Here is a 13,643-nt window from a genome sequence, read left to right on the forward strand (position 1 = left end):
TGCTGAGAATTTTTATATGAAATAGCTTCTAGAAGTTATAGTTGAACCTTTAGACACATTATAGATAAATAAATAAATGTTTACCTTAAATACCAGTTCTCCTACCAGTCCATTCCATGTCCCATCTTCTTGTGGGCTTCCATATTTGTGATCCGGTGCAACATAAATTTCATAGTTAAAACCCAGGTAGTTAGATAAGGCATCCAAAACATCAATGGAGAAGCCTTGGTATTTCTTCGGTTTACCCAAGACATTTTCAGAGACCATTACAAAAGGTTCTTCCTATATGGGAAATAAGAGAAATCCTTGATATTGATCTATATTGCTTCCTAAAGCAAAGATTAATTCTTCAAAGAGCTTTGCTTACAAATGGCCTAAAAATTGCTTTTGCACTTCAAGAGAATTAACTTACAAGTATAACTTATGCGTTATTAATGCAAACATACTAAACAATGTTTAATTACCCAATTTCTTTTCATCTCTCATTTAATTTCTACTATATCAAAAATCAGATGAAAGTGACTACAAATCTTCAGGGAACATGAATTCATTTTCCTTGCTATCTTGGGATCAAAATAAAATTCATCAATAATAAAACCATATTTAAGAAACCATAAATTTATTGTATTTATTTTCAGGTAGTTTATATATATATATATATATACTTCAAAAATATGTAAAATAATGTGTTAGCACATGTAATATATATAAAAGTCTCTGAAAAGATAAAATAAAGTTCTAAGAACACATATTTTGCTAAAATTTATACTGGGAGTTATTTGATAAGTAATTTTGAAACTTGGATATAAACACAAATTTCATTGCAAAAATAGCTTCTCTACTACTGCAATGAGATATTCACTTAACTTTTTGATAAATTGTATAATTTAGTAAATTCAGCAAATTGATTTTTCCTTCCCCCTATTTTGCCATTTTGCATTTTTGTCCTTTTACGCTTAACAAATAGGCCCCTTTCACTTTTTAGAAAACCTGGAGTTGAGAGGGCTTAGCTTGTTTGCAACATGCTGGCAGACCACAGAAAATTAGCTAACCTATTCCTTAATTTCAAAAACTTGTTCAGAAATCTTACAGGAGCAGTAATATTTACAGATAACCATTCATAGTGTATATAGCCCATCCAGCCCTCTGGGCAGGTTAAAATCTATCCTGAGTCTAAGCCAGAATATCAAAAATATTTTACCCTTGTATCATTTTTCCTCAGGAACTCACAGATCAGCCTTCACTGAGATATAAAATAATACTTTGCTTTTGACTTTTACTTAGACACTAAGTAAAGTGCCTTATAAAATAAAATCACTGTATCTATTATAGGATGTTATCCACCATAACATTCAGTTTCTTCCTAAAACTTATCATGAAATAAATTTTGAACTGTTCAGAGCCAAGACAACTTCATCATGCTTCAATAATCCTTTTTTTTAAATAATAAAAATAATTTATTTAGTGATTTGAGTATCTCTTTTCACTTTGGATATCCAGAAGGTCAGCTCTATGCTTGATGCTCATCACCAACAACTATGTTGATATTAGTATTTGCAATGTTTTTAAATCGTATTTTTCTAAAGTACTGGTGTTTTTCTGTTTAAGTTTAGTCTTGTACAACTGTCAATATCTTACCTTAAAGTAAAATAAATCAGTAAATGAATAGGTAGATAAAGGAGGTGACTGCTAATTGTTCTCCAGTAGCTGTTATTCTTTTCTTCACTAATTGTATATTAAATATATTTATGCAATAATATATATGTATGTATATATTAAATATGCTAAAATATGCTTAATATTTACATATTAAATGTATTTTTTATATTAATTGCATATATTAAATATACATTTACTTTATTTTTATATTATATATAATTACATATAGCAATAATTTTATATATTATATATATATAATTTTAGCACTACTAAGAACAATGATAATCCATAGTCTCCCTTTATGCAAGGTGAGACCATGCGATTAACTCTGGCCAATGCTGTGTAGGCAGATGTTTTGTACAGCTGTTTTTGTGTCCTTTCTACTTCCTTCCAGCTGGAATGAACACATAACGGCTAGAGCTCTGGTAACAGTTTTAGATCACACGTAAGGAAATAAGAGAGGAGTCTATTCACTGATGCTTGAAATGTTATACCAGATTCTGACTAACTCTAGAGTTCTAGAATGTAAGAAAAAAAGACATTTAAATCTTTTGTTGTTAGGCTCTTGATTTTTTTCCTTTTATAGTAATAACTGATGCTAATGAACATTGATTGATCAATAGATGACAGGTTCTAATAATACTGAATTGCTTAACTAAATGACATCAAATGAGTGAAAACTAAAAATTCAATCAATCCTTTAATATTATGTATAAAATATAGAACATCTTAATGATTCCAAGTAATTTTATATTTTTAAATGTATAATAATCTTAGAGATATTTGGCAGAATTTGCTATTGTTCATTTGGTTGTTTGGACAAAATATAACCTAGCCAATGACTATGGATTGCACAAACACTCTGAAGTAAGTCATGAAGTCATTAAAATCAGAACAGATTAAAGAAATTCTGAAATCAGATCATATTCAGAGAGCATGTAAATTAGGTTAGGAAATTCTATAATTAATTGGGCACTGATTATTTATAATAAGTTGTAAATTCTGGCAATAAAGCATGTCCTTATTTCCTTTTACATAATTCATTCATTTCTATATTTTGAATGTCTTTCCATTGATAAACCAATGAAAAGATGATCCATGGAAGATCATATTTGACTGGTTCCTCTACCAATAACTTTGGACGTATATATTCTCTATTTAACCATGGTCTTGAAAAATGTAAAAAATCTCTTAAGTTTAACAACAATTAAATCATCAGGAAGTTGAATACCACTCTTTAGAATGACACAACAATTAAGAATAATAATTAATTGTATTGCAGAGCTAAGTGGTCTATGTGGCAAAACAATATCCCAGTGTATTTTTTATATGAAATATTAATGTTTTTTTCTTTTTTACTCATATCTCTTTAGAATGATTGTTCAGTATGCTAAATTATTTCCCTAATATGCTAAATTTTCCTCTCAAAGTAATTTTTAATTCCAATTTTATAAGTAAATCCCTAGGCAAGTAGATCTCTTTCAGAGGTCTGTTGTCAAAATCTGGTCCTAGTAACATCAGATAAAATTGATTAAAGATAATGAATAGCAATGGTTATACTAAGGGTTCTTTTATTTATTTATTTATTTATTTATTTTTTATATTTTGATATCATTAATCTACAATTACATGAAGAACATTATGATTACTAGGCTCCCCCCTTCACGACGTCCCCCCCCACATACCACTTCATAGTCACTGTCCATCAGCGTAATAAGATGCTGTAAAATCACTACTTGTCTTCTCTGTGTTGCACAGCCCTCCCTGTGCCCCCTACACTATACATGCTATTCATAATGCCCCCTTTCTTTTTCCCCGCCCTTGGCCCTCCCTTCCCACCCATCCTCCCCAGTCCCTTTCCCTTTGGTAACTATTAGTCCATTCTTGGGTTCTGTGATTCTGCTGCTGTTTTGTTCCTTCAGTTTTCCTTTGTTCTTATACTCCACATACGAGTGAAATCATTTGGTACTTGTCTTTCTCTGCCTGGCTTGTTTCACTGAGCATATTACCCTCTAGCTCCATCCATGTTGTTGCAAATGGTAGGATCTTCTTTTTTCTTATGGCTGAGTAATATTCCATTGTGTATGTGTACTGCATCTTCTTTATCCATTCATCTACTGATGGACATTTAGGTTGCTTCCATATCTTGGCTATTGTAAATAGTGCAGCGATAAACATAGGGGTGCATCTGTCTTTTTTAAACTGGAGTGCTGCATTCTTAGGGTAAATTCCTAGAAGTGGAATTCTTGGGTCAAATCGTTTTTCTATTTTGAGTTTTTTGAGGAACCTCCATACTGCTTTCCACAATGGTTGAACTAATTTACATTCCCACCAGCAGTGTAGGAGGGTTCCCACTAAGGGTTCTTTTTAAGAGGGTTGATGAACTATTGATGAACATGCTTTTTAAATTTTATGCCCTAAATAAACCCTTTTTACATCCTATCACTTATCTTCAAGATCAATGTCTTTAAGCTTTGTTCCTTAGCTCTATTCCAGATTTGGATCATTATTCATAAATTCTACCTCAGACCAGTTGTGCTTTATGAGGACAATCAGCCAATATATTGGACAGGTAAACATAGTGGAAGAAATTAGATTGAAGCTCTGGGACCTATAGTAGAAATGATACTTGTTCCTTCTCTATGGCAGTACTGAGCTTGGTTTAATCACTTTTATCTATGCACTTATGTCCAAAATGTATTTACTCATTGATTCATCCATTTAACATGCATTGAGCAGCTACAGCATCAAGTTACTACACTCAGTATAGTAAGAGATGTGCTAAAAATCATAGGCACCACTCTTAAAATAAATATAACCTAGTATTTGGAAAAGCCATATACTCAAAAAATATAAAGCAAAACAGAAGCAACCCACACTGTAACTGGTATAAGCAAAGCACCAGAGAAATATAATGGAAACTGTAAAAAATGAAAACCACCATTTTTGGGATTACCAGCTATGCACTATTCCAATAGATAGGAAAAATAAGGAACAAAATTTTCAACTCAAGTACACACAGAATTACAGAAGATCATGTCACACTTATTCATTTTATTTCAACTTTATCTCTTTGTACCTCAAATTTTTCAATCTATGAATTAAAATCTATACCTCAAATTTTTCAATCTATGAATTAAAATGTAGGATTCCATAATTTGTCTCAAATTTTAACATAATTTAAGGTGGTATAAAACTGGTAGAGACTCTGGATGCCTGAGAGACGAAAAAATAATCCTCTCTAGAGGAAAGTGTTAATTTTAGGTCTTACATTATTCCTTCAAATAATTGTTTCACACAATGTCCAAAACAAAAGTCAAAAATAACATTTGAGAGGAAATTACATCTCATATGTAGAAACATCAGAAATAATATACAACAGAAGTAGGTTTTTCAAGAAAACTAAGACACTAAAATTTTTAGGTACATATTACAAAAATTAAGATTACTATATTTAAAGAAATGCAGGGCACTTTTATATTGGCAGGAAATTGGAAACTATAGTAAGTGTCATTACATAATTTAAAAAAGAATTCAACAGGATTTAGAAAATAGAAAAAGCAATAACCAATGTTAAAAACTAAATGAGTTTATCAGTAGATTAGAAAGAGATGAAGAGAGAGTTAGTGACCTATACAGAATTAATAACCCAGGTGTCTCACCTGTGGTTTTCAGCCCCAGGCAGGTTCACTATGGATTTGGTGAGACCAAGAAATGACAATGGAACGTATTTGGGGTAAAAGGGTTTATACTGGGCTTTATTGTCAGGCAGTAGGTTGAGCACTAGAATCACATCTGCATCCAGCAGTCTGCAGGTCTATAATCCAACTCTGTTTCTGCCTCCACCAAGAGCACTGGGTGGAGCTCTTTATATAGTGACTCAGTCAATAATGGCTTATTGCCAATGGGTGTGGGAACATTGGCCTAGCAGTAGGCGAAGTACATCATCAAGTAGTTAAGTAAGGGTCAGGTGAGGATCCTGGCCATAGGAACTTCCATTTTCCCCATACTAGGAATAAACAAATAGATATTGCTATAGCAAGAATGAAGAGATGAGAAGTGGAAAGAGAGGTGGTCTGATTCTCTCAAATATTGTTAAGAATATGAAGAAATAGGAGGTATTATTAACTCTTGCAGATGTTTAATTGGTACTACTACTTTGGAAAAAATTTTCCTATATCTAGGAGAGAAGGAAGATATTTATAAGCAAGTTAATTTTGCCTGTTTTTGAGTGTTAAATAGGCAATTATTTCATAGGAAAATATGTGTAGTAATGTCATAGTAATTTTATTACTTGGGAATAAATTCTAGAGAATGTTGAGAGCTAAAATATATGCCTAAGAATGTTTATGGCAACATTATTTGTAGTAGTCCAAAACTGTAACTTAAAAATCCAAATGTCCAACATGGAAAAGATAAATATAATACACATAAATATATTGGTATATGGATGCAATGTAATAACCACTTAAAATTTTAAAAAACTATACTATAAACAATAACGTGTATGGACTTTAAAAGAATAATATTAAGTAAAAAAAGCAATACTCAAAACAGCTTGCTTTCATTTTTGTAATGCTAAAAAACAGGTGAAATTAACTATGTACATAAGGATTCATACGTTCTTTAATGAAAGAACTATAAAGAAAATCAAGTAAGTCATCACCTCTGGGTAGTTAGCTCTTGGATGCTAGGGATAAGAGAAAGATGCACACAGAAAGATGGCTCCAGCAGAAGTGATGGTATTCTACTTTTTGGTCTGGGTAGTTGTTACCCTGATGTTTTATTATTCATTAATAAAGGTTTAAGTTTTTTTTTCTTTTCTGTATGTGTGTTACTTTGCAATATAAGGAAAAATAAAGTAAAAGCATGCTAAGTGGGACCAGATAATGGAGGGCATTGATACTATATTAAGGTTTTTCCCTTTTATTTTGCAGGGAACTAGAGCTTTATGGAAGGGGAATAGCATAAACAGAAAGTAATTTTGAGAGCAGAATGTAGAAGGGATTGTGGCAGAAGTGAGAACTAGGGGTCCTTTGCAACAGCACGCATGACAGGAGATTATGACCTGTGCCTATTTAATATATACTTCCAATGTGTATTAGGTGGTTTGAGTCATAAGGAAAGGTGCAGGGGGAGGGGGAAAGAGAAATTATAAAGTCATGACTTTAAAATTTGTTCATTTTCTAGCAGTTAATTTCAAGGAGTATTAATAGGACTGAATTTAAACTGGTGAATACTTGTCTGCCTATTAAATGAAAACAAATTGCAGATTTTGATTTGCTGATCATTTGGATGACACTAAGCACAATCTTCAGCAACTGGAATAAACGAAGTTTTCACAGAATGCCTGTAGTTTATCAATCTAAGTGCATTAGTGCAAGGATCCATAGACCTACTTGTAGAAAAGAATATTTCAGTGGTTGATAATTTTCATATTAGCAAAGATTTATTCACATCACTTGTCGGGTTATTAGATAACTTCATAATTCTGAATTTGTATTCAGTCACTTAAAAAATCTCATGCTAATTGCTTACTTGATTTACAACACTGCTCGCCACTTGCAGATTTTGTAGTTAATTTCTGTATTTTAATAACTATGCAATATTGTTTGCTAGCGATAGAGTTCGAAAAAAGCATCTGACATTTTTGATAGGTGCAAGCGACCAGCTCTACCAGCAAGGCTTTTCTGAGTGCTATTTAGAGGTTTTAATATACACAACTTCACAGAATGCCAGCAAGGCCAAAACTAGGAATGAGTCACTGAAAATTCCTTACAGTTCTGCTCATACACATAGCTCAAAGAGATTGAGGAGAGAACGGAAGTATTTGTTAATGGTCTGTTTAAAAATTTTTTCCCATAAAATATGCTCCTGGCTGAAGCAAACAAGAGTTGTCTTTATGCACTGTGTGAGCTTATATCTTGCTTTGGGATGACGCATTCCACTTTGATATGCAGAATTAATGACCACCATTCTTTTTGATAAAAACCTCATGATATTTTATAGAGCATATATGAATATTTAAAGCTTATGTACATTAAAAAAAAGCTAAAGGTATGTGATTTATTACTAAAAAGATATCAGGGCACCAGGATAGCAGACCAACATGAGGGACATCTGGGGAGGAAAAACAGTCTGGTGTTATAAAGGAAAAGAATATCTGAGTTGCATGAAGAGAAGAAAAACAGGTCATAGGGTTATGCAATAAAAACATTTTTTAAAAGCACTTTTGCAGGAGGATTTTATAGAGGAGCTAATGTTTAGAAAACACTGCACTAAACTTATCTTTTGAAATCCTCACATAAATACTTTGATTAGACAATAAGATTCAAATTAGCCATTCTAACTTCCTAAAGCCATATATTACATATTATTTCTGATTCTTATTTGGCAAGCAATCATTTTAATGAAAAGATACTTTAAATTGAACATAAAGTTAAAGCTATTAGTATGCAAGGTAATCACTTTAAAAATAAAGTGTTTGATTTTATACATTGCTTCCAAATCATGAAATGGTCACATCTTAGAGGTTAGAGGCTAAATGCAGAGTGGCAAAACAAAAACAAGATCTGTATTTTGTTTTTATGAGCATCTGAAAGGAATAGAGGATGTTCTAACTGGGAATACAGGTTATCGAGGACAATGGGTAATCACAACAATGCTCAGTACAGTAGTTCTCATTAGTTTTCTCTAGTGTGCATTTGGTGATATATTTTAGGACACAAAGATTTTATGGACCATACGATTACCATATATAAACTTAGAAATACCAGAATTCTCAGTTTCCCCTCTGAATATGACTGTTGGATAATATTTTTTGTTTGTTTGGTCCAAGTCTACAATATTTTGCTAAATTTAACACCTGTAAGAATCTTACAACTGCATGTCCACATGGAAGAGTTGATTCTATTTGATAAATATTGTTAAAATTTGACTGGAGACAGACTACTTTGTAAGTTCATTTATCTCAAGGGAAACTATCAAGAACACGTTTTGAGGTATGGCATATTGCAAGAGTGATTGGCTGTACCGGATGTAAGAAGTCTACAAAATATTTAACTGAAGAATTTGGTAACATTTGACTTCAGAATAATGATGGTATTTACAAACTTTCTGGTTTATATAGTCATGTTCCTGTTAAAATATGGTCAAGATCAGTAACGCTAATAAATGTTTGTGGAACCTTATGATAAGATTTCTTCTCTATCTGGATATAAAAACATTTAATAAATAAAAACCGAAGCTAATTAAACATCAGATTAGAGTGGGAAAGCATATAAAGTTAAGCTTGGAATGTTTAGGACTAGTGATATTTATATCCAAAAAATACTACTTAGAGGAAAATAGCAGAAATTCAGGTATTTATTCAGTCGTTCAAGGGAGTGTTAATGCCAGGCTTATGCTAAGAATACAATAGTGAGTATAGCAAACAATAAACAGATGTCTCTATTCTTCTGGAGCTACATTCTAATGGGAGTGATAGACAATAAACAAAATGATAATATATACATATATATACTGTTAGATGGTGATAAGTACTGTGGGGGTAAGTTCAACAAATGAGAACAAAGAGCAGGTAACAAAGGACTGTACCTTCTCTTAGCAAGAGCCTCTGTAGATAGAGCATCCAGACTGAAGAAAGATTCAATGCAAACATGTCGAGCAGGAGTTTGACATGTTTGAGAGACAGAAGGGACACTAGTGGGGCAGGAACCGAGGGAGCTGGGGTCAGATAGGAAATATCTGAGAGCTAATGGGTGTGTGTCAGGTGGAACTTAAACAGGGCCTTAAAGCTCCTGAGATGATTTTAGCTGTTACTTCAGCTGATCTGGGCAGCCAGATGGGCTCTGAGCAGAAGGTTGTGATCTGATGTTTAACAGTTTACTGAACAGTTGGCAGTCATTGACAGTAGGCTATAATGAGTAAGACAGAAGCTAGATGATTAATTATGAGTCCTTTGTGATAAACCAGGAAGAGAGCAGATCATGACTTGGTAGTGAAATGGGTTTGATGAGAAATAATTGAATTTTCAGTATTTTTTTAATGTGGAGCTGATGGGATTGCTGATATATTGGATGTAGAATTGTAAGTATTTAGTAAAAAGTGATGTAATACTATGTATGCCCACCTTCCTGGAGATCCTCAGTGGAGGCGTCTGTCTTTGAACAAGTGCAGACTTCTACGACTCTCTATGAGTATTTTTTATTTGGGATATGTATCACAGTTGTATCAGAGGAACTAAAACTTTAAATCGATAGACTAAAATCCTCAAGGCACATGTTCAATACAGAATAAAACAGTATTTTGTCAGAACTACAGGACTGAATACAAAATTAATACACATTCAGATTTAATAAAAGGAAGCATGAAACTCATACTTTGTACCTTTTTTCTATATAATTGTGACTCATATAGTCAGTTAGAAAAGAAACAGCATTTATTGGAAGAAATAACAACCCTTAAAATGATCATAATCCTTAAAGATCAAATTTTAAAAAGACAAAGGTCAATAGCAAACATTGAGAATGAATTAATTTTGTTTTTTAATAGACCTTTGAGAAATACAAATAAAATGAGTTACTTAATTTATAGTTCATCAGATTGTCAAGAATGAAAAAAAAATTAATATTTATCAGCAAGCATGTGAAAAAGCAGGCCTTCTTATAGAGCACTTATATGTGTTAAAATTGGCACAACTTCTCAGGAAAACAAACTCATAGTAGGAAAGCAAATGCCTGCAAGTTTTCATTTTATGTTTTTACATCTAAGCAAGTAATCATAAACGAAACCTAAAAGAATGTTCATGGCAATTTCTCTAGTGAGAAGTTGAAAACAAACTAAAATCCAACAAATAGAGATAGCTATTAAAAAGTGATCTGCATGATAGATTACTACACAGCACATTCAGTCATCAACCTCAGTGTGTCAGTGCCCTGCTACATAGTCATCTGCTCGGAGTGGGGCTACAGGACATTTATTAAATGGAGAATAACTTCTTTTGTGATTATTTGGTTTTTAATTATTTGCCTTATATAGAGATTCAAAATATCATTTAAAAAGTATTACTTTCATTTACATTCCAGCATATTTCAGTGAATGAAAAATAATGATGAGTTTCAGCTGGCACACTGGGACTTACACATAATCCTGAATGAATTAATGGAAGTTTGAAACAACTAGAATGATAATTTATTAAGTTTCTGGAAAAAGTATTTATTCACAACTGTTATACAAAAAAGATTTACATTAAAAATATTCACGCATATATTATAAAGTGGGAAGAGAATGTACAAAACTATCCATGAATGTGTGTGTCTTAGTAAGGATTGCTATAATAAATTACCATGGACAAAGTGGCTTCAACAACAAACATTTATTTCACACAGTCTGGAAGCTAAGAAGGCAAGATCAAGATGTCTGCAGATCTAACATTCACTTGGCAGAGAGCAGAGAGATCATCTCTCTAATCTCTTATGAGGGTACTTATCTCATTCATGAGGGCCCCACCCTATGACTTACTCTCAAAGGCCCCATCTCCAAATAGTGGGAATTGAGCTTCAACATACAAATTTGGGGGGATACGAATACTGTTTATAGCAGTGTGTGTGTTTAAAATTGGAAAAATAAAAATTGTAGTACTAATAGAAGCAAATACCTATAGAGGATTTACTGTGTGCTGGTGGGCACTCTTCAAATGTTCTATGTATATTTAGGCTCAGTAGCCCTACAAATTTAGATGCATAATTACCCCCATTTTATGGATAAGACAACTTAGTTTTGTTTAGCTAGTACATGACAGACACTATGAGTAAATTTTTGGTGGAGGAATTATGGATGATTTTGATGTTAATTCTTATTTTCTGTACTTTATAAATTTTCAAGAGCAGAGATTTGTCAGAGGAGCTGAACAAATAGTTCTCCAAAGAAGAAATTCAGATGGCCAACAGACACATGAAAAGATGCTCCACATTGCTAGTTATCAGAGAAATGCAAATTAAAACCACAATGAGATATCACCTCACACCAGTAAGGATCACCACCATCCAAAAGACAAACAACACATGTTGGCGAGGTTGTGGAGAAAGGGGAACCCTCCTACACTGCTGGTGGGAATGTAAATTAGTTCAACCATTGTGGAAAGCAGTATGGCAGTTCCTCAAAATGCTCAAAATAGACATACCATTTGACCCAGGAATTCTACTTCTAGTAATTTACCCTAAGAATGCAGCAGCCCAGTTTGAAAAAGACAGATGCACCTCTATGTTTATCGCAGCACTATTTACAATAGCCAACATATGGAAGCAACCTAAGTGTCCATCAGTAGATGCATAGATAAAGAAGATGTGGTACATACACAAAATGGAATATTATAAAGCCATAAGAAGAAAACAAATCCTACCATTCGCAACAACATGGATGGAGCTAGAGGGTATTATGCTCAGTGAAATAAGCCAGGCAGAGAAAGACAAGTATCAAATGATTTCACTCATCTGTGGAGTATAAGAACAAAGCAAAAAAGTGAAGGAGCAAAACAGCAGCAGACTCACAGAACCCAAGAATGGACTAACAGTCACCAAAGGGAAAGGTACTGGGGAGAATGGGAGGGAAGGGAGGGATAAGGGGGGGGTATAAAAGAAAGGGAGCGTTATGATTAGCAGACACAATGTGGGGGGGCACGGGGAGGGATGTAAAACACAGAGAAGACAAGTAGTGATTCTACAGCATCTTACTATGCTGATGGACAGTGACTGTAATGGGGCATGTGGGGGTCTTGGTGATGTGAGGAGTCTAGTAAACATAATGTTCCTCATGTAATTGTAGATAAATGATACCAATAATAATAATAATAATAACAACAATAAAAAACTTTAATTATGCCTGTAATAATCCTCATTACTTAACATTCATCACCTCATTTAGTTCTTGAAATACTCTGATATTGTTATTACCATTTTATAAATGAGAGAACCAAGACTTGGGAATAAAATAAATAATGTGCCTCAGCTTACAGGGTAGTAAGAAAGGTTGAAATTTGAATCAAATGTTGTCTGATGCTAAAGTCTGTATTCTGAACCATTAATTTATTATACTGCCTTCATCAGCATTTGGGTATGTATGTGTGCTTGGGGTCAGGGGAAGGAGTTGCAAATACACAGTGGATAAATGAGAAGGAACTTGGGCTACAGTCGTCTAACACAGGATGGTGTCAAAGTCAACCTGTTTCTCTGTTTCCATTCTATATCCCCCAATTCCTTTTCATTTATAAAGTAGAGCTATTTATACTTCCTTCTTCTTCCAAGTCACACTTTAACTTTAGTCAGTGTACTGATGGGATCATAGTTTTGGCATAAAGATTATTTTGAGTGAAAATATTTGAAGTCTTATCTGAACTTCTCTTAATTCACTGAAGTAGAGTCTCCTGAAAATACAGCTGCCATTAACCCACCCCTGAGAATGTTCCTTGCAAATTCCAGGAAGGAGACAGACTTATCATTCCATTAGCAGAAAAACAGACCTTCCCACACTTTGCTATCAAAGTCCTAAAATCCACTCCCCACAACCCCATTTTTACTGAGTTGATATGCAAACCTTTATCTCTGGGTATTCAGCAAGTTACTCATTACTGAGTGATTTCTATGTGCACATGTAAATAAACCTTGACTTTTCTCCTATTAATTTGTTGCCAGTTAATTTGCAGAACCCCAAACATATGAACCTAAGAGGGAAGGGTAGAAGCTTTTTTCCTGAAAGACAGTCACTTCCCTAAAAGGAGATCTGGAGAGAACAAGGTATGTGATAATTTCACTAAACCCATCTAAACCCTTTGTAGAAACTATATTCACTGTTTCTGCCACTGGTCTGCCTGATCTAAGATTTTTAAGAATAAGGTGACAGGTTTTCTATTTCTGGTGAGCTGAACACTTTCTAAAGGATGTACCTTTTTCTTTTGATTTTATTATGAAGCACAAAGGAAACGTATA

At 33.4% G+C, this 13,643-nt stretch overlaps 1 protein-coding gene across 1 annotated transcript in view; it reads right to left on the minus strand.

Moving 5' to 3' along the window:
* Positions 1 to 13,643, minus strand: part of GRID2 (glutamate ionotropic receptor delta type subunit 2) — a 1,417,443-nt gene that overhangs the window by 281,682 nt on the left and 1,122,118 nt on the right. Inside the window, exon 10 of the mRNA XM_037020242.2 lies at positions 85 to 282. Within this exon, the coding sequence (XP_036876137.2) occupies positions 85 to 282 (198 nt within the window). The remainder of the gene's footprint in view (positions 1 to 84; positions 283 to 13,643) is intronic.

Source organism: Manis javanica, chromosome 5, assembly GCF_040802235.1.
Source record: "Manis javanica isolate MJ-LG chromosome 5, MJ_LKY, whole genome shotgun sequence".
In the NCBI taxonomy this organism is placed as follows: Eukaryota; Metazoa; Chordata; class Mammalia; order Pholidota; family Manidae; genus Manis; species Manis javanica.